This window comes from Strigops habroptila, chromosome 9 (genome assembly GCF_004027225.2).
Source record: "Strigops habroptila isolate Jane chromosome 9, bStrHab1.2.pri, whole genome shotgun sequence".
NCBI lineage: Eukaryota > Metazoa > Chordata > Aves > Psittaciformes > Psittacidae > Strigops > Strigops habroptila.
The window spans coordinates 11,325,802-11,353,083 of NC_044285.2; the positions used below are offsets into that span (position 1 = coordinate 11,325,802).

The following is a 27,282-nucleotide window of genomic DNA, read 5'->3' on the forward strand; positions in this document are numbered from 1 at the left end:
TTAGGATTTAAGTCAGTATTTTAATTGACTTTTCCATTTTGAAGGACCCCCCGTAAGCCTCTATGTGTGTCCCCAAAATAAAAGCAACCATACTTGCATTTTTTCATTAAATTATTATAACAAGTCACATTTCAATTATTTTTCCCTTTGGTACAGCAAAAAATAGCTGATACTGGGCAGCAGAAAGGTATAAAATAGAATCACCACATTTGGCAGGTGTTCCTTAAATAGCATAGGTTTATTAATGCAAACTGAAGATGTAGCAATGCTTAGAAATTTCTGTTTTAAAGGCCTGCTCATGTCTTGAAGAGAACTGTACAATGCATTTTTTTTTCTTCTAGACTATTTGCTTTCCTTGGGATGGCATTTCATTCCTAGTGCTTCTGTGAGGAAGAGGTGGTTTATTGCTTGTTTATGCAGGGTGTGATTAAATCATACTTGTTGGCCAGCAAGTCACATCAGCAGTAATATGGAAGATGTAAACAAAAAGGTTTTGCTCGCTATTCTGTGGTATTAGAAGAAGAAAAAAGACTAAATATTCTCTCAAAGATGAAGTATATCGCTCTCATATGTAACATTTAACTGCTGTAAGGATACTCATTTGGTCTTTGAGTTGAACAGCGCAGTTTGGTCTGAGAACCTTTTTGGTTTTAAGAGGAAAATAGTACAAGATTCAACAGAAATCTTCTGAAGAAAAATGTGTTTAACTTCCTTTACAGAAACGTCCTGCCTGTTTATATTTCAGGCCAACTGGCAAGGCAGAATGCATTACGGCTCTTGGTACGCAGGACTGCTTTGCGACTTGAGACTCTCTTGGGCGAGCTAATGAGAGACTTCTGAATTTCTTGGTGGCCTTTAATGTTGCCCATAAATCCAACCCCATTTCCTCTTTAGTGAAGGTGGGGTTTGTCATCGTCAGTGGGAGCAAACCAAGGCCATGAGAGACTGCTTGTGCCTAAACAAACATGGGCAGTGGTTAAGTTCAAGGGCCAAATTCCGAGCTCTTAGCTGAGGAAATAGCTGTGGCCTTGTCTGCAGAGGAAAGTTTTTACTAGTTGTCCTCTAAGCCCCACGTGGAGGCTTTTTTTTTCGATGATGAGTGGCTTTTTTTGGTTAGCTTAAACATTTTTCCCAAATTGCACAAGGTAAAAAAGCAGCACATTTATTCCTGCGTGAGAGGTACTTGTACAAGTGTTTAAACCAATACACCACATTAATTCACTCCTTGGGCAAGTCCAGAAACCTTCCCCACATGAAGAAAGCTTGCATCTGTAAAAGTAAACATCCATCTCCTCAGTGTGGACCAAACCTAGTTTTCCAAGTAATTATTCATCTGTGGTGTGGGCAAGAGCTGCTCAGTAGTTGCTCCCCAAAATGCCATGCTCAGTGCCTCTGTGCAAACTGCTTTTAAAATGTTCCGAGAACATAATTTTCTGCAGAACACTTTATTTGATTTGTCACCTTGGTCAGTGTTGTTTGTGTGCAGAACTTACTGTCAGTTCTCTAGGTTTAAAAAAATTTCCTGTGTTTAAAAGCTCAGTGGTTTCAGTGCACAGTGAAGTACTTTAGTAATTCTAGTCCTGCTAAAGCTTTGAACAGCTGATCATGTTTGTGTATTTAATTTAGATGCTGGGGTTCCACAGTGTGGAGAGGGGATCTTCCTCATTGCTGACCGCTCTGAAGAAAGCCAAGGGTGCAGCAGATCCCAGCTACAGTGAGGAAACCAGGGAGTTTTCTTCAGCAGCTCCATAACCTGATGTGAGCACAGGTTCTCTTGTGAGGGTTTTTCCTCTCTTGTGGAGCAGGAAGATGTTATGCTCGTGGGGTAGAAGAGGGAGGAAGGGAGAAATCTTTCCAATCCCAGCTAGTAAAAGAGAGAGTATTTAAATATAGACATTAGGTGCCCAACTAGATTTGGTTGCTGTTTCAGTTGTACCTTACTACATCACAGCACCAGGGAACTTCAGTGACCAAAATTGCAATGCATGTGAGAAGGTGGATGTAGGTAGAGATTCAGTTAAATCCTTGCTCACCTAATGTTTATTGTGTGTCTTGTTGCACTGACAACTCCAGAGAGCTTCAGACCTGCCAAGTTTTCCTTAATGAGAATCAACTGCAGAATCCTGGAGGGAAGATCCATACCCAAACAGCAGCAATCATTCCCTGGTGAGTAAAGTTTGAGGAACAAGCAGATATTTAGCCCAAGAATCAACAACTACTCAAAAGCATTCCTTAGCCCTCCTTCCAACGTCAGTAGGAAAGAATGAAGCAATAACAGGCTAGCAAAGGGGGTGGCAACTCCTGAAATTGGACAGCTGACACCAGTCGGAAAGGGGGATGTAGTGTTGCAATATATGCGGTTGGACTTGTATAGTTGAGCCAAGATTGTGACAGAGCCACTAAATGAATCTCTTGCAATAAGTTCGCCGTGTTTTTTTCACCCACTAGGTTATGCTGCTGAAAGAATTTACCTGTTTTAGTCAAGAATTCATTACCTGTTCTCATGTCTTTGATTCAGGTAATTCCCTGGTTTAATACTGCATTTGTGCTGTATGAGCCAGATCTAATTTCATTCTCGTGATGTTGCAGCTTAGCTTAAACATTGTTTAACCACACCCCACGTCCATCCTCAAAGTAGCAGAACGCAGCAGTATTCTTTTCTTGATGTACTTTTATTTGCTTCAGCTGATTTATTTATATCTTCAGCTATTTATCTATATCAGCTTCAGCTGATTTATCTATATTCCTGCTTAGAACAGCCTCTTTGTAAAAATGTGTCACTATTTCCTACTAAAATATGATAGAACTACTTTTGAAATTACTTTTTAATGCTATGTTTAAATGGTAATTAAAATTTACATTTTATGAACATATTTTATAAACATCTTATGTACAATTAGCTATATATGTGATGTACAGAACAGGAATGCACTAAGTCATGCATGTTTTGAGTAATGAATATGTTAACTATTGGTCTCAGATGCTAATGCTTTAGCTTCTCTCTTCAGTGGCATCTTTCAGCTGGAAAGAGCAGCACCTGTAGCTATTAATGAAGAAAATGAAGAATAGGTCTTGCACAAACTGAATTCCCACATTCTTTATTTCTGGTAGACATATGCACATCTGAAACTTTGTCTCCTATCACAGCAACTGGCTGTGCACAAGAACAGTTATGTGAGCAGGAATTGAGGCCATGGGAGGTTAGGTGGCTTGTTCAGACAGTTAGGAAGCCTGAATGGGGAATTAAACCCAGTTTTTTCTAGTACTTTGAGCTTAATGTTGATTTAAGAGGTGTGTGTGGCTCTCCCCATCTTCTTCAGCCTTTGCTGGTGGGAAATTGATTCATCTGTATGTATCTCTTCTTCAGAGTGACAGATACCATTTTTTCTTGTGTTATATGATTCATCATATTATGCGATATTAATGAATTAGAATTTACATGTAATCATAGGTCTTTTACAGGTCTTTTCCACCTTTACCTAAGAAAGTCACGCAGTCTGTTTTCCTGCTGCAAGGCAGAATCACCTGTGCTGATGTTGGTCCTAGTGGATGTTTGTCCAATGTGTTCTGAAAGATCCAATAACAGAGACTCTACAACTGCCCAGACAAATGCATTCCAGTATTATCCTTACTTCTGGAAGGCTGCCTCCCCATTCCTTTTGTGTCTTACCTGAACTCTTCTGCTGCAATTTAAGCTCGTTACTGCTTCTCCAGTGTACCAAAGACACGGAATAGGGATTTCTTTTATGTCATGCTTCAAAATTACTATTCTCCTCTTAAGTTTTCTTTCACTTAGGTAACACCATTGCTTTCAATCTTTTTTCCATACATCAGCTTTTAAGATGCATAGGTCTGTTGTTGCATGCAAATGTGGAAATAGTCCAAAGGACAGCAAATGGTAAATAGAAAAAAATTAGATCCAACACTCATGGTCCTGCCATGCTTGATCATTTTCAGAGTGGTTCGACTGGTTGTTCATTCTTCTGCAGAACTACTACAATCTTTGCAAAACACCCTATCTGTTGTTGTAAAAGCCTTTCAAGACTGCTGTGATTAAATCCAGCTTCCGTAAGCATAACCTGTGGATATGCAGCTAAGGAGAGCTATGGCTTGCTCGCATTCCCAGGCTTTCCTTAATACCTTTGGCATTGCATATCTCACTACTCCCTTACCTCTTATTTTACTTTGTAGTTGGTACTGTCCGGTGAAGTTTGGAGATCTACTTACTACTGTATAGTGTCCCTTTTCCCATAAAATCTCAAGCTGGGTGTACTTCCCAGAAGTATTAAGATACACAGTGATATATATATATTTCAGTCATTTGTCCTTAAAATTCGCTGTCAAAGCCATTCTTCTGCTGTTGGAACTGTGTTCTCATGTTTCCCTTTGTTCTGTGGGAGTTGCTAAGATTTCCCATTGAAATTTATTTTAAATGTTTGCTCTTTTGTGCAGATTCACTGCACAGTCTTGTCTCCCACAGTGTAGATGGGTTACAATGGAGACGATGGTAACCTGGCAGTGATACAGGAGCACATTACTTGCAGCTGTAGTGAGATTTCACCCAACATTCTGATGCAGAGTACTTCACACTTCCAAATTAATCATGCTTCTCTCTCTGTTCTTGTTGCTTGGGTAAATATTTCACTGTTGTGTAAACCTGGGCAGTGATCTATGTGAGAACCAAGGTTCTTATTTTCCTTCCTCTTGTACACGCTTACCTACCAAGCAAGCTTTTAAGCCTGGTGCCTTTTTCACACTTGATAAAATGAGTCTGTTTCCATCATGTAGCGTTGCTTCTTTATAAATCTCAATACAAGTAAAGAAATTCATGTCTATTGCCAAATGTTCTGGCTGAATGCCACCCCTGGTGTTCTGGCTTCATCCAGATGATGAATGTTCCCTGTCAGCCTGCAGCCTAGTGAGAGGGGACAATAGTACAGAAATACTGTAATTATCTAATCAGCTTTGCTTAGAATGTTAAGCAAATGCAATTCTTTAATACTCTGGTTTTACTATAGCTGTTAATTAACATGTGCAAATGTAATTTGTACAGCAAAACCAAGTAGAGGAAACATTCACTTTTAAGTTACTTTACTCCCCTCTAGTGGTCTTGTACCATACGTACTTTTACATAACACTTCATCACAATAGTTCTAAGGATGGTGTCAATATTCTGTAAAAAAACCCCAGTTCTACTGGTATCTTCTCCTTCCTTCTGCTCATCTTCTCTTTGTATAGAGAAACCTGTTCAGTGACTGGGATTCTCGCCAATGTAACTCTCTAAACAAAGGTGTTCTTTATGTATTGGCTTTAATTGAAGGCCAAACTGTACCCACAGCTTTAAAGTCAGTACATACAGGAAAATCTTAAAGCTGCGTAGTAAACTCCTATTTCCTGTGCCCTCAAAGCTATTCACGAGGGGTGTTAGTGTCAATGTCATGGTGACTCAAACTGCAGCCAAGGCTGTAGAAACATCAGCAGAACCCAGTCACATCTGTAGTGCTGCTCTATGTTTGTGCTGTGGGACATGCCAGTTTTGGTGTGTGTCTAACGCTGTTTGGGCCTGTGCAAGTTGTGGGACATATGGAGACCGTCAAATGACTGGGCTCCTCCTTTAAGCTTGCCAGTTGGCCATTTTGTGTAGGATGTGGCTTCCACTAGCTGGAAAACGTATGAGAACCTACAGGATCAGAATGGAAACTTCTATTTTTCCAGTAATCCCCTGGTTCTTTGCTCAAGTTACTGATGTCGTGATCAGTGCTGTACAGGTGTGCAGCACACGCTTATTTTAGCAATAGTTAATGGATAAGTGCTCATCTAAATTTTTCTTTGCTTCTGTATTTTAAAGGTATGGAAATGAGTTGCTAATACAGTGTCCTTGGAGAAGATGGGGTACCTCATAAGATGCTGTCTCTTTTCTTCTTTTTCTGCTCAGAGAGAGTACATTAAAGAAAATGTAGTTAGAGGATTCACTTTTCAGTAGCTGGCTGCTCTTTTCAAACTACCCCCTTGTAACTTTTCCATTTTCTTCTACAATGTCTTGGACCAATATTTGGAAGAAAAGAAAGGGGAATAAAAGGGATCAATAAAGAAAATGTTGACAATTTTCCATTTGAAAATACAGTTCTCTTAAAATAGTTCACAAAATTGTGCTTGTCTTCATATTGAGTTATGGAAGAAAAATGAAAACGTTCCAAGAATCAAAACATTTTAGCACTATTTGAGTGGAACCTTTTGTTTTAAAATGAGTCCTCGTTTGTAAACTTTTGCAACTCTAAAAAGTCAAAATTGAAATGAAACAGTTTAGGAGATCCAAACCTGGCGTTTTTTCTGCATGATTTTTCTTTTGTGGAAAATTTAAGTATCTCAGTTTCCAAGCTGGAAGGAAACCAAATGTGAAAAGTAAAATCCTTCATAAAACGTAACTCCTGTCTTCCTGCTGTACTCTTACGAGAGATTATTTGCCTGTGTCAGTGATGCATGTTATAATAACCAATAGCTGGGGAAACTATTTCCTACATTTCTCAAGATTGTTCCCTTTAGGTCATTAGCAGATAGTTCTAATAAACATGAGCTGAGCCAGTAGAGGCTTTGACTCTATTTATCACTGCGGATGTCTGAGCAATCCCTGTGGGAAGTTGTGACCAATTCATCAGCCAGGGAGTTTAACTTGTTCTTAACTCTTTTCTCGAGCAGCAGTGTCAACAGTCCAACTAAATCAAAATCATTCATATGTACACATGTAGGAAGCATGTAAGATATATAATGTTGAAATAAAATTGTGTGCAGCTGTAAAAAGCACATAAGCAGGCAGCTGAGGCAGAAGTTTCTTTACTCAAAAAAGCTGGCAGGCCCTGCCTTTGGGAATGCATGGGCCTGGGTAGGGAAGGATCCACTGCTGGTTGGGGCATCCTGCCTGACATGGGGCAATTCTGCAGGTGGGCCTGTCCCAGCTCTGCTGCTGCAGAGGGCACCCCCACTGCCACCCCCACTGTACCCCTTATAATTATTCTCATCCCTTTTTGTGGTTCCAGAAGAATGAGACTATTGACAACGAAATCAGGTCTTAAAGATGCAAGTGATCATATAAAAAAGCTGCAAGATCTGGTTATGGTGAATGAAGTCCTGGAGTCATCCTGCAGATGGACAACTTAATGCAAATGTTTCTGCCTTGCTGTCAGAGTGTCTTTCTGCCACCAGCCTAGACCTGGCAACGGCTAATTGTCTGGAGCTTTCTTTCTGTGCTTTTAGTATAGTGCAATAGGGCCACAGTCTCACTTGGGGTTTCTGAGAGCTTCTGGAATATGAGCAACCTCATAAATTAAATCACCACACTGTCTGCTGAATGCTTTCTTGCAGAAGTGCTGGCAACTGTGGAACATATTTTGCTGATCATCTGAGGAACAGCAACTTCTACACCTGGCAGCTGTCAGACAGCATTTTCTTGACACGAGGCTGTCTGCTGATAGCCCAGGAGTAGGGCTGAGCAGTGCAGCCTCAGATAGGTTTATCACTGGGATTTGCAGATTAACACACTTTTGTACTTCCCAGCATCTTCCTGGGCTAAATCCCACCTGCATTCTGCATGAGTGGAAGAAGTTCCTCAGACTTTCTTTCTACTCCGGTCTTTCAATCACAGTTACCAGAACACAGAATTTAGTTCCATATGCGTTAGAAAAGCTCTCTTCCCCAGCGTGGGATTTGATTAAGCGCAGGGCTAACCTTTCCCATATTATGGGTTTAGCCAGTGGCATAAATGATAATGTTTGGGTTTTTTAAATGTTTAATCCCCCCCTCCCCTTTTCTTTTTGTTCTTGCAGATGGTATTAAACAGGTTTCAACTTCAGGAAGAGGAAGGACAGCTTGTGAAACAAACCTGTCAAAGTGAGGTAAGTAGCTACCAGGATTTCTTCAGTCATCTTACCCTTAAAATGCTGTTTATGATACCACTGGAGGGGAGGGGGACAAGTGGAAAAGGCTAGTAAGATTTCAAATACTGAGATGCCCTCAAAAAAGCAACGTTTTCCAGGATTCCGTAGGGAATGACCATTGTCAGCTCGTGCATACCAGTGACCCACTGCACTGATACAGTAGTGCAGTTGTTTTTATAACACATTCAGCTCTGAATTTGTCACTGTTGAACATGTGTATTACAGCATGATACATATGTGAATTCTAAAGACTTTTTTACAAGTTGGAGTAAATTCAAAAAGCAGTAATTCCTTGTTTTAGACAACACTGCCAAGAATTCTCTTTGTATTTTCATTGTGCAGGACTCTGAATATTTAGTCAGCAAGACTGCACAGACTTGTTGCTGTTTTGCTGTTTGTGACAAAACCTCAGGCAGGTAAATAGCTTTGCGTATGGAACAAAGAATGCAGAGGACCATGTATTCTGAAAAGGAGGAAAGACAGGGTAGCCAATTGTATGGAAGGAATTGTTTCTAGTTCTCCATAATGCATAGAATTCAAGTAATATTCTGTTTTCAGAAACTTCACTGCTCTAGTTTAGCTTAACTGATGGAATAGTGTTCACCACAGTGAAGTCAGTGCATGCTCTGAAGTCCACTGAAATAAGTGGAAGGGAAAAAAAATTATCTCAGTCTTTGGACTAGGCTTGCAGTGCCAAAGGAAGTTTCTCCAGATCATTGCAGTGCAGGGAAGCTCTGTTTTCCCAATAGTTTATCACAAAATGTGTCCAGACTGGAGCCTCTGGAAGATTTCCTTATCTTGAAAAGGCAGCATGAATCTTATTTACATCGCCCACTGTTTCATCCATGAAATTAGACTTCCTTCCTTTTACTGATGATCAGGAGTGGGAAAAGTCAGCCTTACTATATATCCAAATTTCTATAGATAGATAGATATAGATGTCCTTTTTCCCAAGCATCTCCTGCCCATGAGTATTTTTCCTTGGCTCTCCCTTACGGGTGTCAGATGACATTTCCTCTGCTGACTGTGTGCCTGTTCGACCTCTGCTCTTATTCGTCTCAAGTTATGTGGTATTTTTTTTGGTCTTGAAAGGAGTTCACAAAGCTAAAACCAGTGCTCAACATTTTCATTTAAAATTTGTAAAGTGTCAAAACCTGCCCCTTTAAAAGAGAAATGCAGCTGACCAATCTCTTCTGAACCCCACCCTATTCATCACAGTAACAGCAATTTTGGGTGGATCTGGTGTTGATAATTTTCAAACCATTAGGGATGTTTTAGAGTATTAAGAAAAAAAGCTTTAAAGGTCATTATTTTTTTTAATGCTAGAATTGCTTCCCCTATTTAAATCGTAATCTGAATAATTCATACTGGAAACACTGGTAAAAGTTAAATTTCTCACATTTCAAGTGTTCTACATAGTACATTATTCCTATATCTTAATTCTGCTCATAGGGAAGAAAAAAAGGGTTTTCAAAAACCCCAAACCACCAAAATATACAGAGCTTTCCTCCTGACCCTTCTCATTCCCGCTTTGAGCCACAGTATTTGGAATCTATTGCTACTTCCTACTCAATTAGCTTCCTTAACTTCATTTGGTTACTTGTAAAATGAATATATTTTTGAATTAACTACAATTGTTATTTCCTGTTTCCTTATAAAGAAGAGCAGTGTGATTATTTGCATTATTATATATACTTTATAGCTATTTGTTTTAGGACACAATCAGCTTGCTGTGGGTTGAGCCAATGCAGAAATGAGGAAGGGCTAATAATGAAACAAAATGATATTAAAGTTAATGGAAAGTTTCCTTTGACTTCTGTGGGCTAAATATACCCCAATAACAATACTGGAAGTACAAGATGTAATATAAAAAGATGTATGCATTACTAAATGGATCATGTTCTATCCAGTGTGCTGTATAAAAGACCTTGCATCTGATGGACATTTTGAGGCAATGAAGACTGGCTGCTGAAACTTATGAACCTGATAAAGCAACGCCCTAGTGATTCTTGTAAGTAAATTTTAATGCTTTCAACAGATGGGGTGGGGGAATCCCCAAATGATTTTATACCCAGTAAGAAATCGCAGATTCTAGATGAGATTGTCTCAATTTACTGGTATCTAGAAAACCTGAGGAAATGAAGTCAGCCTTTGGAAAGTTACTGAATAAAGGAAAGTGCAGATCAGAGCTGTACTGAACTATTCACTGGCTGGAGACTCACCACTACCATTCGTGAGTCAGCTATGTGCCCTTGCAGTGAGGGTGGCCAACTGCATATGGGGCTGTATTAGTGGGAGTGTAAAACCAGGGAGGGAAGGGAAGCGGTTCTTCCCCTCCTTTGGTGCTTGAGAAACTGTATCTGCAGTACTGTATCCAGCTCTGGGCACCAGGGTACAAGAAAAAAATCAAACCAAAACAAAAAACCCTCTCCTAAACCCAAAAAGCATTGACACTGGGAGCAAGCCTGGCAGAGGGCACCTAGGATGGATAGGGGCTAAAGCAACACTCTCTGAGGAGAAGGTTCATTCAAATTTAAGCAGCAAAGGCTAAGGAGGATCTTACTGCTGCCTTCAGGATATAGAGGAGATAGAGACTGCCTCTTCTGGGTGGTGAGCAGTGGTAGGATGAGAGGCACAGGCACAGATTCTAAGTAGGGAAATTCCTACTAAGTGTTAAGCAAAAATAATCATGACGACGGTTGTAAAACAGTGGAGTAGGTTAGTCCAGAAAAGTGGAGTGTCCATCCTTGGAGATATTCAGAACTCAGCCGGATAGGACCTGAACAGCCTACTCTTAAGTTGGCCCTGCTCTGAGCAGGGGACCGGACCAAATGACCTCCACAAAGTCCCTTCTGACCTAAATTCATCACTGATTCTATGACAGCCGTATGCAATGTTCTCATAGTGTTATTTCTCAAAGGAAAGGCCTTGCAAATGGAATGTGGTGGGTTCACAGTCTAATCCCTGGTCTCTTATTATCTTTTTTATTATTTCAACTGCATCATGGGGCAACTCCCGATCAACTGAGACATCTCATAGCCAGAGGAACACTGGGATGGAAAACAGAGGCAGAGACACCCAATCCCTTGCTGACACAGTGTTTGAAGGAATGTAGGGCCTGATTCAGCTGTCTTTGTTCAAGTCAGTAGGGAGTTCTGCATAAATGAGAGCTACAAGAAGAGGCTCCTAGTTACTCATTTCCACCCACTTGGAATGTATTAATTCTAATAAAAAGCTATATCTGTTTTGCTCAGTGTCTTAGCCTGAAATTTCACCCAGCAGTTGGCATTTCATGCTAAGACTTGAAATTTGTTTCACTTTGCTTCTGAGTTTACAGGTGGGATTTAAGAGGTCATCTGGGACAAATGTAAGACTGAGGAAACTCAGCTTGCAACTGTTACTCTGGCAAGATTCCCATTGAATTTGACAGGGTTATAGCTGACAGAAAGTAGTAGTATATGTATTTCCTTTTCTTGCACTAATGCTGGATTAAAATTTTTCTTTTTAAATCAAAGAAAAAATTGCTATTGTTAAACTTTAGGTTTTCTACCTGTATGTATAGACTTAAATATATCAACCTATGTATTGTTAGACTGGGATTAAAAAAAGTCCATTCCACTGTATTTTAGTTGTATTTCTATTCAACACTAGTCTTACAAAAATAGGTTGTGCTTCCCCTTTCTGGAGGACAGAATAGAAGTCATAGGATTTCTTCTGGCTTCTTTCTTTAGGACCCCATGAATAACTGTTAATGTAATCTCATGTCTTTAGTAAATGGCGATAGAGTGCACCAGTTTCACCCTTATGAGCTAAGGATTGATTTAAAATGTGACCTAGTTTTAGAAACCGGCCATGAATGTGATAAAAAACTTCCCTAAAAATAGTACTGAAAGGGGGGTGTCTGAATTAGGGCATCTCTTGAATTTCCTTGTGCTTTCTTTGTCACTGGTACTGAAGAATCCAGGTGGTTTAGAGGAGTAAGAACATCTATTTCATTCCGATCTTAGAAAGGACAAATCCATTTGTTTGACTTCTACAACTTCTGGTGGGGTGATACCAAATTCACCTTGTCCTTGTAAATTAAAGGGATTGTTTTGTTTAAAACAACACAAGTTCTATGCCTAAACTATTCCATACAGGCATAAATAAGAGAGATGTGTTCTGAATGTGTATAAAATGTAATAGGTTTATGGTCATCTAGGATACAACTGAGATAAAATACAGGAATTTCCCCAGAAGCGCACAGGCCTGTAATGTCTGAGCCAAGAGAGACCTTTTAATATATTATAGAAGTATTACCCCAGCACTTTGCACAATATCACAAATGATGGAATGATATGCTAATGTAGATTGGATTTCCTCCTCCATCATTATAAACTCAGCTGACAGATGAAAATCTCAAATAAAACAATTTGTAGAAAATGAAGTAAATGTCTAAAGTGAAGTTTGTCCCCTAAAAGGTATTGTTAATGGATTTCATAGCTAGCTATCACAGCTTGTCTGGCCAAGCAGCATTAAGAAAAATGGGTGATAGCTTGTTTTATTTTTTATTTTTTCAGATTTAAACCATTTAATTGGTTGTCTGGATGTAATTACTGTTTGTGCTTTTAATGTACTTAAGAAAATACACACACTAAAACTTTCCCACACTATTTGTTTTCATTGGCATAATCAAGGCTTTCTTAATAAAGAAATATGTAAGATGGACGTACTTATTTTTGCTTACTCGGGTTAGAGTAAATTTGCAGATCAAAAAATGCAATTATTGAAAAAGTTCATATAAATTGAAATTAAAAAACCCTGAATGAGATGAACTCCCAACTCTATCACAGTACTTCCAGTGATAATATTTTTGGGTTTGTTTGCAACAGTTCAAAACAATTTGTCTAAGATATAATAACTCTGATAAGCATCCTACAGGAGAAGAGGGAGGAATGTTTGCAGAAGATCAAGACCAGCTTGGTAAAGGCCAGAAGGAGGGAGACCGGTACTTCACGTCACTGCTGCTGAACACAAAGATCATCAGCTCTGCAAACTTCAGCTCACTGTTTTTATGAGAATCGAATAGCAGGACAAAGAGGTATTTCTCTGACAATCAGTAACAGTTTAATAATTTGGCCACTGTATATTTTATAATGATTCATGTACCTGATGTTGATAAGCACAGGGAGGTGCACTAAGACATGGCTAGCAAGGAGCATTTATTTTACTAGAGGAATGTACTGGGCTTGATTCAAAGTGTGTGTGTGTGGTTATGTAAATGTTTAGGATCATGGCTTCCAAGTTCATACCTAATTTCCAAAGGTGGTCCATGTTTTCTCTATCCTTCCCTGATAAGAGGAATCTACCTACAAGTATCCTCCCCTAATTTTTGGGCCCTGCCACCACAATCTATGCCATCTACATGCTCCAAGATGCAGCTATAGTATCCTCAATATCACCTGGAAGAATCAGCATTGTGGAAAAGTAGTTGCTTACATGTTACAGCAAATTCTGCTATGCATGTAGCAGTGATGTTGTATGCCTTGTTCCTGGTGTCGTTTATTTCTGGGCGTGATTCCAGGGTTTGATCTAGGACCTAAAATATCAATGAGCTTCTGGATCTCAGTTAATCCGAGAGCACATCTTTGTGTTTGTCATGGGAGAGGGTGATCAACTGGATCATCGAAATTGCTGCTTTGGCGTGATTTTTTTTTTTTTTCTTCAGGGAAACTTCTTAGTGGATGACAAGTGTTTTGGAGGCCATATAGGAATCTGTCCAGATGTTCTTCAGAGTCCAGATGTTTGCAAAGGCTCAAGTGGCTGTGGGAAAGCATGTGGATGACCCTTATTAGTAGCTCTGTTCAGCAGCAGGGAGCAGAAGTTGTTTTAAGTCTTTTGCTTATGACAGTGTATTTTTCTAGTGGTTTGAGAGCCCAGGTGGACACTATTTTAAAGTTGTCAACAGTTTAAGTACTTCTAATATATAAGCATATTCTTTAAACTGACACACCAGAAGTTGATGATGTGCTACATATTTCACTAGCTAAATTAACGGACAGCCCACATATCATGTAACATTACTTCATATAGTGTAATCCACATTTCTGCAACCATGCAAGATAGATACCAAATAATACATCATAAAATGTCCTAGAAGATATGAGAAAATCATCCCATTAACCTGTGACACACACTGGGTATTTTTCTGGTAGCTCATCCAGAAAATTAAAGTGGTTTAAATAGAAAATGTTGAAACCAAAAGAATGTTTGAGTAAATAGTAACCCAGAATTCCTTTCATAACTCACTTTTGTTTACTGGTAAATTCTATCTTCACATCATAAACATAATTTATAAACATCTGATAACATTTTTTTGCATTGGCTTGGCTTGAACATATTTACCTTCTATATTCACTAGATAAATGTTTAGATTTAGCTGTACATGTAGATAAGAGTAAAGGAAGAGAATTGTATGTCAATGTACAGCATGTCTGAGATTTCTTAATAGCAGGGGCAGTTGCTACCACCTTTATCCTGGTCTCTTTTCTTTTTTAAGCAATTTTCATTTGCCACTGCAAAAAAATACAAAATCCTTTATACAGTGCTATATTGTCTCTTCAACAAGCATAAGCAGAGAAAAAATGTTTCCTATCTTTACTTATGTGGCAGACAAACAAGAAAAACTGAAAAATCAAATTACTCCTTTCTTGTGCCAGTATCTCATGGTATTTCACTGTACATCTACATTTTACCTCTATATTAAGTGTCCATCTGGAAGTTTTCATGTTAAACTCTTAAACGGTGGCATTGGAATGGTCAAAATCAAATTACTATCTTTTGTAACTTGCAGAATCCACCACTTTTGTTGATGATAAAAATCAGCCAAAATTATGAGTATGCTGTTCTTGTGGTGAGCACACACAAATACAGCATCTCCTGTAGTAAATACTTCTATGTACCTTTAGAAGGATAATGCATATTTACACACAATATAAAAACTACTATAAACTGATTTAGCTATATATTTCAAGTAGCATCTATCATATTTTGTGTCAATGTTACATTTCAGCTGTAAACAGGGATTGGTACTAGGAAATCTTACATGGTGCTTCCTTTTTCCCCCTCACACCGAGTTAGTGGTACGCACTCCACCATGCATTTATCTTTGGGCAGGATGGTTTAGCAGCTGCTGCAGGTGGGTGGTCAGCTGCTTGCTCATAAAACTGTGCAGCTGAGTTCAATAACAGAACCCTTCACCATCAGTACCTGCCTCAAACTATCAGAAATGAGAATATACCTGCACATCAGGGAATCCCACATTTCTGCCAAAATATTTGCAGAATGCATAAATATCTTTTACTTTCAGTCTAATAGGTTTGCTTTTTTGGTTTTGTATTCTCTGTGTATGTTGAAATGGGATAATCCTAGTACAGGGCTACTTGACTGGAGTATATAATCTGGGTTGGAACTCTGACTATTGACTGTCCTCTCCTCACCCCAAATTATTTAAGTATAAAACTTCCTACCTTTCAGGGGGTGTGATAGCAATTTGCTCTTCAGGATTTCCAAATCAACCCAAAAGCTTAAGTAAAAATCTGGAGGGCTTTTTTGCTGGTTTGTTTTCCTTGCTAAGGATGAGGCATGCATTTGTTCTGGAGGTGGCTGAAGGGATTTAGGAGTATGTACAGAACAGCCCGGTGCCTTGGTGTCTGTGCCATGCTAGTTCCTAGAAAGTGTGTTCTTCATTCTGCAGCAGCCTCTAAGGTAAAGCAAACATCGATATTGGCTGTTTCTCCTTATAAGGGAAACGGATACTATTCTGTTTTTTTCTTAAGCCGTTACCTAGATGCGAAATGCTGCACCTCCAGGGTCTGTATATGTATTTTTAGACGGAGGCATGCATAGCCGTCCGCCTCCTTCAGCTCCCCCCCGGTCCTGTGTTACACGCTTACTCCGCTGCTCAGCGCTCAGCCTGCCCTGCGCTAACCGCTTCTGCCTCCGCCGGGGCCGGGGACCCGCGGGGCGCCCCGAGCAGGCAGCGCTGCCCGGCCGCAGCGTTCCCCGCAGCCCCCGGGCAGGACCGTGGCTCCCTGCGGGCCCCTCGGGCAGCGCATCCCGCCCGGCCGGCAGCGCGCCGCAGGTGACCGGCTGCGGGGCTCGCCGGGGCCTCCCGCCGCAGCAGCCGCCCGGGCACGGCCCGGAGCCCCCGGGGTGGCGGGTCGGGGTTGGGGGGAACGTTTTTATTCACCTCTCTCTCGCGAGAAAGTGCTGCATGGGCGATACTTGAAGAGGAGGGGGGGGAGAGAGGAGGGGAAAAAGGAGGAGGAGAAGGAGGGAGGGAGGGGGCAGCTGGAGCCGCAGCTGGAGCAGCGGTGGGTGCAGCGGCCGCAGCTGGAACAGCAGCGGGAACGGCAGCCGGCGGCGGCGGCTCCAGCGGGTGCGCGCCCCTCGCAGCGGGCTTCACCGGGCTTCACCGGGGCGGGCGGGCTGGGCGCGGGGCTCCCTGCCCGCTGCGCGCCCCGGCCGGGCACTGCGCTCCTGCCGCCGCGGCTCGCAGCGGTGCCCGGCTCGGGGAGCCGGGGAGGGCTCATGCCCGGGAGGCGCTTCCAGCCCCGGAGCGGCTCCGGGAGCGGTGGTGGCTGCCGCGGGCTGCCCGCGGCGGGTGCGGGAGCGGGAGCCCCCGCGGATGCTGTTGGAGGGAAGGTAGAGTCCGCGCAGCTCCGGGCAGCCCCTCGCCATCTGCCGCGGCCGCCGCCTCCCGCGGGCCGGGCTAGCGCGGGGCTGGCCGGGGGCCGACGGCGCCGGGGCGCGGGGGCAGGCGGCGGGGGGCGCGGGGCGGCCGCGCCCGCTTTTCCTCGGTCCCTAACTCCCCCCTCCCTTCTCTTTTCTCCCCTTGCAGCTCGCCTTGCAGAGGCTGGTCGGAGACAGGGCGGCGGGGACCGGCGGACTTCGGCGGCGGAGAGGAGGCGACGGCCGGTCGCAGCCCGAGGGCTCGGGGGACGCGATGTGGCGGGGTCGCCTGCTGGGGATCGCTCTGGGAGTTGCCGTGCTTTGGATGTCCCAGGCGGACGCCGCCGCCGCCGGGCACGCCGAGGGGGTGAGCAGCGCCAAGGAGAGCCGGGCCAGCCGGGCCAAGAGGCGAGGGCAGGGCGGCGGCGGGCACGACGCGCTCAAAGGGTAGGTGCGGGGCCGGCCCTCCCGGGGTGCGCGGTGCGGGGAGCCGCGTAGAGCTCTGTGTGTGCGTGCATTCGTGTCCGCTGCCCCTTTGCGGTGGGAGCTGGCGGGGGGGAGCTCCCCGATCCCCCCCTTGGGGCTGCCCCTGACGAGGAGCAGGATGCATTGGGGGCGCCGGCGCCGCCCGCAGCATCCCGCGGGGCTGGGTCCCCTGCGTGCTGCAGCCTTAGTTCGCCTTTGGCGGGTGATGCTTGGAGAGGATAAGCCGCTGCAGGAGGTTGCTAATTTAGCTTCTAGGAAGGCCGTAGCTAAAGGCACACTGCGGGCGTGTGCATTCCTCCCGCGTCCCGTACTTCTGCTTTGCATAAAGCAGAATAACGATGAGGCCCGGAGACCACAGCATGCCCTTTCCGTTAGCTGCCCTCTTCCATCCCCACCTTAAACCTTTTGAGATGTGCATCTTTCTTGCACTGTAGTGGACCGACTTTACTTATCTGGTGTTGCTTGTGACCTGGGGAGAGCAGGGGGGAAGAAGAACGACCGTTTTTTTTTTGTATCAGAGCTATCTACAGGCATATAAAAGTTTAAAATCATTATGACACATTGTGGTGCCTGCATAGCAGAGTGGTTTTTTTAAAGGGTAAATCTGTATCAGTCAAACTTTTCCCAATTCCAATGCAAAAATAGTTTTTAAGTTTGCTGGAAGACATTGCATGTGTGTGCAGTTGCAAATGTAGTTCACTGTAAAGGTGAAAAGCTTGCAGCGTTGGCAGAAACAAGGGGTCTGCTTTTTCAGGTGTTCTGATGCACCTTTTCAGCCCATAGCCAGACTTTTCCCTCATCAGGCAGAGGGCAGCTATAGCAAACATGTTATGGGGTAGTTATACTTCAGTAAGGGATGCAAGCTATTTTCTTTCTTCTTCTGGTTTCCTCAAGAAAGAGCTGTTACAACTTTATTGTTAGAGGCCTTGGTGAATATGCTTTAGTTTCTTGGTAACTTCCTCATACTCGTATAGTACTTTTTATTTATATTCAGATGTGCAATCTTGGCGCTTTCTTATGCTTGCCTGGTTGGAAAAGGCTGATGTTTTTAGGTCACCATGTTGCAAAAAGTGGATGCAACTCTTTTTTTTTTTTTTTCAAGGATCTGATTTTGTAGGCTCAGACTCTCTATTTCATTTCCTTATACCTCGTCACAAAAGAAATAGTTTAACAAAGCCGATCCTTCTTGTGACAAAAAGTAGGAGGTGAGGAGGATGTACAATAAAGTTTGTAGGACTAATTGGAAGCAGTATAAGATGATAAGGAAAAATATTTATCAGAAGGTGCCTTTATTCTTCAGGATGTTTCAATAAACTTTCTCATTACAGAACTGAGTTAATATCAAAGTAGCAATCACCATTTTCTGCCCAGTGGGACAGAGGATGCCAGCTAGCACACGTGTGCTGACTTAATGGACTTTGTGGGAGTTAGAGGCACATTAGCTGGGGATAAAGTGTCTTTGGTGAATGCAACTGTTGCTCTAAAACTGTGCTGTTTAGACAATAGTAATAGTGCCTGAAGAGGTGATAGTTCAAGTGTTAATTATTTTTGGAATCTAAAATGGGTTAGTGTAAGTAGTTTGTCTTATGAGTTGATTCTTACGTTTAACAGAAGCCTTCCATATTTTGTGTACTTTGCAATGATTCCTTTTATTGTGTATTATCTATGAGTTACATATCTACTTAGAATTCTGCAAATCTAGACGTAATGGCAATATAAATTTTAAGTATTTTGTATTGTAGTCAATTATTTTGAATATTACAAATCTGAAAGAGTGCCTTTGGGAAGCAGGTTCTTGACAAGGATATGATAATTTGCCAGGTGATCTGAGATACAGTAAAGACAAAACAAATTACCAGTTTGCTTACATGTTAGACCTTTTTCTGTAACTCTCATTTGAGGCTGAGGGTAGAGTTCCCGACTTGTTTGGAGGAGATTGTTAACAGAGTCATCTTGATCACTGTTGGGTGATGAATCCTGCTGGATATTTCCAGTTTAGAAATTGTGAGCACTTCCTTAGGTGTGGTACTGAACTGTACAATATGAATAAAAAGAATTGTCATTTTAACAGACAAGGTTGGAACTAATCCTTTGGAAAGCCAGATGGAAAACATATTTTGCATGTACAGGAACTGTATATGCATTAGACAAGGAGTATTCATGGTTATTGAAGGGCTAAACCACTAAAAATATGATTTCACAAGAAGACATACTATTTTTTTAACTTGTTCATCAGTACAAGTACATTTGGGAATCTGAAAGCTGTAACACAAGTCATAACAGATGCTGAGAAACTTTATTTTCATGTTATTGTAGTTGACTTAAGACTGTTTTGGAATGAACTCTTGCTCTGGTTGTAAGGAGCAAGGGGATACATTTCTGGAGAAAACCCTTTACATTTATACTTCTTGTGTGTCAATCTAATGACTATTGAAAGTCTCTTAGCATTTGAAAGTATTGAGGTTAGTCTCAGTGTGAATATTGGTCATGTATGTTAAAATGAAGAAGTCTAAGATCTGTTTCAGTTTTCTTCACAATTTTTTTCACTTAACATTTTTTACTGCAAGCTGTTGATTGCAGGAGATGTTTGCTTTTGTCCTTGTGACCTCTGCCTCCTTGTTTATGCAGTGAGCTGTCTGAACATATAACATGATCTAGAAGTATATTTTAAGTTTAATAATTATCAATTAGTTGGAAATGCCTTTTATGTACTTATTTTAAGACTTCAAGCTTGCTGCTCATGTAGATTAAATTGCTCCAGCTCTGAAGGCATTAGCAATGAAGTCCTTGTAATGCCACCTGTGTTTGGTCTAAGGCAATGTATATTTATGTGCTGGTGCCTCTAAGTTATCAGAAAGCAATCAGAATAAAGGCAGTAATTATTTAAAAGTATAACTAGATTCTCCATTCATGTTGCTGGAATCCATTATGATTCAGCAAGTTAAAATAATAAGCTGTTACTGAGACACCCTTAAACACCTAAGAGTGTAGCACCAACTTCTGAAGAAGTAAACCTTACAAAACTGGCCATGGATGGGAAGTTCCTTATAAACAATATGTACTTGAAATCAACCATTTATATGTGGTTCTATCATTTGAATATAAAGTAAAAAAGAATTTACTGGTGATTTGATTGGTACTTGACTGTATACAAGAAGTGTTGTGTTTAAAGATCTTAGAATTATTAGGATTTCCCATTTTCTGAGGATGCTAGACAAAGACCTCAAGCTCTAATGAGGATCAGTCAGTTCTTAATAATACTTTAAGCAATGTTTATTATGTTTATCAGTCTTTTCTCCATATAATGGTCAAAGAAAGCAATTATTTGCCTAACAAATAGGTCAGCAGAAATTTTAAAAGAACCAAAATTTCTTCAAGATAGCTGAATTGTGACGTGACTCTAATTAAGAGACTAATTAAATGCATTTGTGCAAGAATGAATTAATTTCTTTGTTTTTATTAAGTTGAAATGATAGTGAATATCGCAGAACAGAATAGTCAGCTCCAAAATGATTCATAAAACTCTTGGATTAAAGCTATTCAATAGGGGGTTGTGTGTTTGCATTTTTTTTTGGGGGGGACCAGTTTCTTTTGGTCATCCTAAATGAAGTCCACAGGTTTACCGATGTGCTTACATGAATAAACTTGGTTGGATTTGACCCTTCTTACGCATCACTGCTCCCTGAAATAAAATAAATCTTATAAATCTATAGCATAATTCCAGTATTCAACGATATAATTAAGGCTTCTGGTTTTCATTTTAAACCAATATTTACCACTAAAAGCCTGCTGAAGAAAAGCAGGCTTTCCGTACCGGTAAATATTGGTTTATACTGAAGAACCGCAAACATTTTTCTTACCGCTTTTGGCCTGCACACCTCTGGCCAGCTGCTGTTGCCACACCTTGTCAGTGTCCCTCTGTGAGCAAGAGGCAGCCTGAATTCTTCGGAACAAAAATCTCACTGAAAAATAGAGGCAAGATGCTTAATACCTGACGTGCTGGAGCACTCACCTGGCTTCCAGGTGGCATGGCCGGCCTCATTCCAGTCCTCTGCATCTTACGGGATAAAGCCTACGTGGAGGATGAAGAACTTTAATGCCAGTGCATCCTGATGTAAAACCTGAAGTCCTTGGCAACTACACATAGTGTTAAGATTCTGCACCTCTCTGAATTTATTTGCTGATGGTTGCGATACTATTTTTTTTTACATTATCCTCAGACATCTGGTTCAGAGTGAAATGAGTTCATACATCTTGGCTCTGTGTCTAATGTACATGTTTCCTTTCTTTCAGTAGGACTACATGATGCGATTTGAAGTAGGTGTGACTTTCTCTGGGGAGCAGGATGTATGGATGAGGAGTAGGGAAAGCAGACAGAATTAAGCAAGAAGCCAGCACAGAATCTGTTTTGTGGCTGGCAGTAGCTGTTATTAACACTTGCTGAAGGGCTAATATTTAAAGAGGGAATAACGCATTATTTTCAGTTCTGATCATATAGATGTCTTCCTTTGGCTACCACCATAGGTTTTAATTATATTTTGGAATATACTCATTTAAATACTATATGGAAATTTTTAAATGTATTTAATGAAAGCTGTCTGACATTAGTCTGCCCTGGATTGCTTTATCTAGAGCCAGTAGCAATGCAAAGCTCCCATGCTAGCATTCTTGTTATAGTTCCATGTTGTTCTTCAGCCCAAAGAAAAACAGTAAAAAGTAAATAATCTTCAGGCCTAGTCCTTGTACTCTACACTTAGATTTCCAAATCCTGTCATTTGGACACGATCTCTTTAAAAAGCATGGCTTTAATCCCAATTCTGGTTTATGATTTATAGGGATAGACTTCTGAGGCTGTGTAGTTTGTAGTGCAGAATTAGAACTCAATTAATTTTGGGCATGCCAGTGAGAAACTATACTATGGTTGAAACTTTTGGTGAGTACTGCTGTAATCTCTCGTTCACTGGTGAGTGTTTTAGGCACATGTGACTCTGTTATGAACCGTTTAGCCGGTCTTCTCTCTGTGATCTTTTCTCATATTATATTGTAGCTGGACACAAATGGTTTTGAAGTGCCATGTGTCTGTTGTTTGAAATTTGAATCAGACCACCACCTCCCCTAAGATATATTAGAGAAATACTTTTTTCCCCTGTTTGATGATAGTAAGTCACAAATAGAGCAAACAGAGGAAAAAGGCTACAATAAACTCTGTAGCAGCATTCTTGAGGTACTGTAAAATTGGCTTGGGGGACTCTGGATGAAGCAGGTTTCCTATCACCGGGCACCATTTTGCCTAGGTGACATGTTGAAGATCAGGATGGTGGGATAGGATGTAATTCTTTTCCTTTCCTCTCCTCTTCTATTTATTACTTCATTTATTTATTTTGGTCTGCATAGCTCTTGGCTATTTCAGGCTGGCCTGATATGCTGACCCAGATGCTGCAGGATGGGTCACAGCTGACCTGTGAGGATTTGTACTTCGCGTACAGAGCGAGTGGAGAATTTTACATTGGCTTTGCCACATCCATCCTGAGGGGTCCTGTATAAGGCTGACTGTGGCTATGACTTAATTGCTTGGCAGGTTAGGAACAGATTTATGCTGCAGCTCTTATTCGGAAAATAAGAGATGTCATGGATTGCGCTTTGTTTCCTTGTGTGATCATTTTCTTCTGTGGATTTACAATGCAATCGTCTAATCTTCAGTGTTGTCTTGTCTTTCAGGAGACTTTCTGATGCCGGTTTGTTAATGTTCAGTTGAACTTTTATTAAGGGGGGGACAGGCAGTGTTCAGCCTTCAGAAACTGGAGGCGTAAAGGATTGGGGGGAAGAACAGCATCTGCAGAGTGTGTCTGGTTGCAGCAGGGTACAGTAATTTGCAAGTTGCAGTGCAGGTTTCCAGAGAGAATTGTTTGGAGGAGGCAGAAGAAGCCTCCAGCGTGTGCCTGGGATACTAACCAGAGCTGCACTTTCCTCAATCAAGAGCCCACTTACGGTGTATAGAAGTAGACTTCTCCCCTGTTAGCCAGCACAGGATACATTTTGTTCAGTGGTGGTTCCACAAGTTGTTCACCAGATTCAGTCTGATCTGGGTTATGTTTGCCACCTTAACTGCATAAGCTACTACACTGTGTGCAGCTTCACGCTGCTGTGCCAGAACCTTTGAGGCTATGCTGGGCTTGAGGATCCAGAATTGAGATAAGCATAGGGTTGCTCTCAGTTTATTTGGGAGCAATGGGAGCATCACTGGGTTAGGGTTTGGCAGGGACAGTCCATCTGTCAGCTTCATTTACAGTGATCCTTATTGAATAAAACTGCAGCTTCTGTTTTTCCTGTATGCTTATTTTCCTTTCCTGTGGTGTGTTTTTCAGCAGTGCTGCTCACTTAGGACAGTCTATTTCACTGTCATTCAACTTCCATTCTGCAAACTTGAAAGTTTTATATATGAACTTCAATACAAGTTTCGACAAGGGTCACTGTAAATACGTTCATGGACTCAGCATCCTTGATTACTAGAATAGTACTACTCAGAACACAAGACCCAAGCTATCTAGGCACATAGATCAGCAGGAAAACTTACTCTTGGTAAAAGCAGACATTGGCTAATAGGAGGCCATCTCTACTTAAGACTTCAGCTAGGGATCTTGGAAAGTTTACATATGGAAATAGTAAGAAATTAATTATTAGCTTTTTTGTTTTCCAATAAGATCACCTGCCATCTTGTTCCTCTTCTACATCTCCCTGTGGAACCCTACAGATGAAGAGGATATAGATACATGTGTGTCACTTTGGTCTTACTCCCCAGACTCAGTAAATATTTTTGTAGAATGGAACAATTGTGGCCTGGAGTGTTTCTGATTAACCATCACATTGTGCTGGAAAATATATTCGTAGCATTTTGCTCTTGTATTGTGGATGTCTCCTTTGGTTGTTTTCTCATCCATTCTGACTTTCCCACTTCAGTTTTATTTATTAATTTTTTAAAGGCCCTTGCTATGGTTGGTGTGCAGATAGAGGCATGAGAAGAATAATCTGATTTTTTTGTGACATTTAAAGAGCCTAAAGAAGTTGGGCTCATCTTCGGAAGGTACATTGAGAGGTAAAATGTAGCCTGTTAAATGAAAACCTGTGCCTTCTGGTTTTGCTTATAGATCTTCACTGAAGTATGAAGGAGTTCTAGCTTTTTATCTGGGAGAATACTTTGAATGTGGACTTGCTGGAGAATCTGTTGTTTTCCTTTTCTACTTCTTATTTTATGAAATGATTCATGACCATTAAAGCCTCAGAAATACCAAATGAAAGCCACAGTTCTTTTGTCTACAGCCTTAATCATTTTCATCTTTTTTAAGAGGATGAAAACCCTCTCTCTCATGTTTTGCTGGAGGACATCAGAATATCCAGTGATGTTCAGCTGAGGTTTCAAACTAAAATTTCTTTCCTTTCAGGAACATTTTTTCCTCTCTCTTTTCTCCTCCTTTGTTTTTCCCTCTGATATTTTATCTTTTCCTTTTCCCTGTATACAGAGTAAGTTACTGGTGGCTGCTAGGGATAGGGTGAACTGAAACAGTGGGTTCCGTATCCGCACGGTTTTCCTGTTGCCTTATGGTAAACATGCAGGTAACTGGCCTTTTGAAAACACAGAATCACTGTCCCAGCAAGGAGAGGGAAGAAGGTAGGATACAGTGTGTTGTGAGGGGAGGGGGAGAAATGCTGCTGTTTTACAAAAGAAAAAAATCTTCCAGTAGCCTAAGGGAGAGCAGTTTAAAACACAAGTTAATGGGATTGCTTAACACCTAAGGGTGTTCACTGGCAAGTATTGATACAAGTTCAGCTTTATGAGACTCCGTAAGTGCTTGCATTTGCTCCAAGGTGGGGACAGGGGGTAGCACCAGCTTATCCAGCAGCCTCTGGGAAAGCCTGGACAAGGGATGGCCAGCCTTGGGGATTGGCTGCCCAGTGTGCCCCACACAGTCCTTGCACTGCTGCTCTGCTCGGTACATGGCATGGGCTGGCAGAGGCTCTCAGTTTGCCTGTGTGCTTTCTCTTGGAAGACTGTTAGAGGTCTACCTCCATCAGCCATCAGCAGGTATGTGGTGAGTGTGGGGAGTAGTGCAGGAGGTGTAAACTCTTCCATCAGATGAAGTGATGGAGATCTAAGCATTGCCCTAGCCCACAGGTACATCTGTTTCCTGTGGGATGCCGTTTAGTGCTACCAGGATAAAAAGGCTTTGATTTCTTGTCTCCTGAATGCACTTCGGGGTTTTCTGTTTGTTCTTTTGTTCTTGTTGGTAGTTTTGTTTGTTTGTTTTAAGGAAGTATGTGCTGGATCCCTCCTGTTTACCAGCTGTGCTGGTCTGGCCTAGCAGATAGTTTTTGTGTTGGTGTACATGTACTTTACATGTCTTACACAGCCATATGGGTTGGGTGTTGAACTGGACCCATTGACATTCTCAAGTGGAACAATGAGGGAATACGCGCCAGAAACGCGTCTGTCCCTGGCTCTGAATAAGAACAATGCCTGGCTGTCAGGTTAGATGAGGCTGTCCCTGCAAAAGACACAGATTTACAGAACAAGTGCGGAAGAATTCACTTAATGTCAAATGCTGTTGTTGAATTGCTGTATTTAGCTGTCACAGTGTGATGGAAGTTAGGGTTAGAAAAGCGTTCAGTGTTTCTGCAGGAAACTTGCATGTCATTTTGAACTCTTGACTTGCACATAGGCCAGAGCCAAAGATACCCGTAGAGCTGCTCAGCATGTTATTTTTTCAGTTGAACTGAGCCAGGACTCTGGGACAGCGGTATCCTTACTGTCAGAGTGAGAAATAGTTATCATATTAGGCTCTCTGCATGGCACAAACATCCAGGCTCACTTAGTGCATGGTAAAAATGAGTACATCAGATGCAATCCTTTGTATATAAAAAAATCTGTTTTGCTTAAAAATGCTCGCTTATCCTTTATAGGAGAATAGAAGCTAAATTTTTTGTTTGCTCACAGAGTCTAGCATCGTTTCTTGGATTTTCCTTTCATATGATTGAAATAAATATAGCTTGAAGAGTCCTCCTAATAATCTTCACTGAACGATGAAAAAGGGCAGTGACTAAAAGCATCCTATTTTCTAATATGTAGCTAAACAACAGAGAAGCAAACCCCGTTTAAATTATTTGGGATACCTGGAAATGCACATTAAATGCAGATCTGTGTGTTTTGTGCTCTATCCCATCCACATTGCTCAGTTTCCCAGTTTGTGGATGTGCTTACTGGAAGTTGTGAAGTCATATGCAGGGTGGTATGTGTCAGAGTGGCAGGTGGCTTGGGAAGACTGCCTGTCACGTGCCGTAGCTGTTAGCTGCTGCGTCCCATGGGGAACCAGACCTTCCCTTCCTGGTTCTGCTTTGCTCACAGCTCGTTGGAGGATGCGGTAGACACCAGAATAGCAGAAGGAGGTGTTTTTGGTATTGACTTCTAATCTGTGCAACCAAGTACCTGGCTTCTGTCATTTAGGTGGGGATGGTCCTTGGAAGGCCGTGTGATCCAACCCGTGGTCTGAGCAGGGTGAACTTAAATCAGGTTGCTCGTGGCAGTGTCCGCTAAGGTTTGGAGTATCTTTAAGGATGGAAATTCTGTTTCAGTGTGAAAGCTCAGTAAAGCTCCAGAGGAGTCAGCAGATCTGGGCCACTCTGCTTTTAGCATTTACTCTGAGATGCTGAGAAGTTTAGGAAGGTACATAAAGCTGCTTTATAGCAAAAGGTATAGATGTGATTATGTGTCTCTGGAAAATGACTAGTAAAAGCTATTCCTTTTCACATTCTAGAGCCTTAGCTACTATTTCTTAGTGCATTGGTTATATTCAGACTTAGACAATCACATTTTTAAGATCAGCCTACCATTATTTCGGGTGCAGTTTGTCATTCTTTTTAACTCCCAGTGCAAGCATGGAAGCACCACTCCAATTCTATATGGAAATGATCAGCAAATAATAATAATTCAGTTTTAGCAGGTACCAGTGTTACCCACTGAAGAAGAAAAATAGGCGGTCTTCTCTAAAAATAACTGTTTGCTGATAATGTTGCTTTAAATTGTTATCTTTTCTGCTAGAAAACTGGGTCCATATATTTTGTTAAACATATGCTGGCCATTGCAGCCAAATAGTTAATAGAA

The 27,282-nt window shown here is 41.5% G+C and overlaps 1 protein-coding gene across 1 annotated transcript in view; it reads left to right on the forward strand.

Moving 5' to 3' along the window:
- The first annotated feature begins 16,285 nt into the window (after positions 1–16,285).
- The window catches only part of FBN1 (fibrillin 1), a 153,573-nt gene continuing 142,576 nt past the window's right edge, over positions 16,286–27,282 (forward strand). Inside the window, exons 1-2 of the mRNA XM_030497615.1 lie at positions 16,286–16,350; positions 16,813–17,090. Of these exons, the coding sequence (XP_030353475.1) occupies positions 16,918–17,090 (173 nt within the window). The 5' untranslated portion in view covers positions 16,286–16,350; positions 16,813–16,917. The remainder of the gene's footprint in view (positions 16,351–16,812; positions 17,091–27,282) is intronic.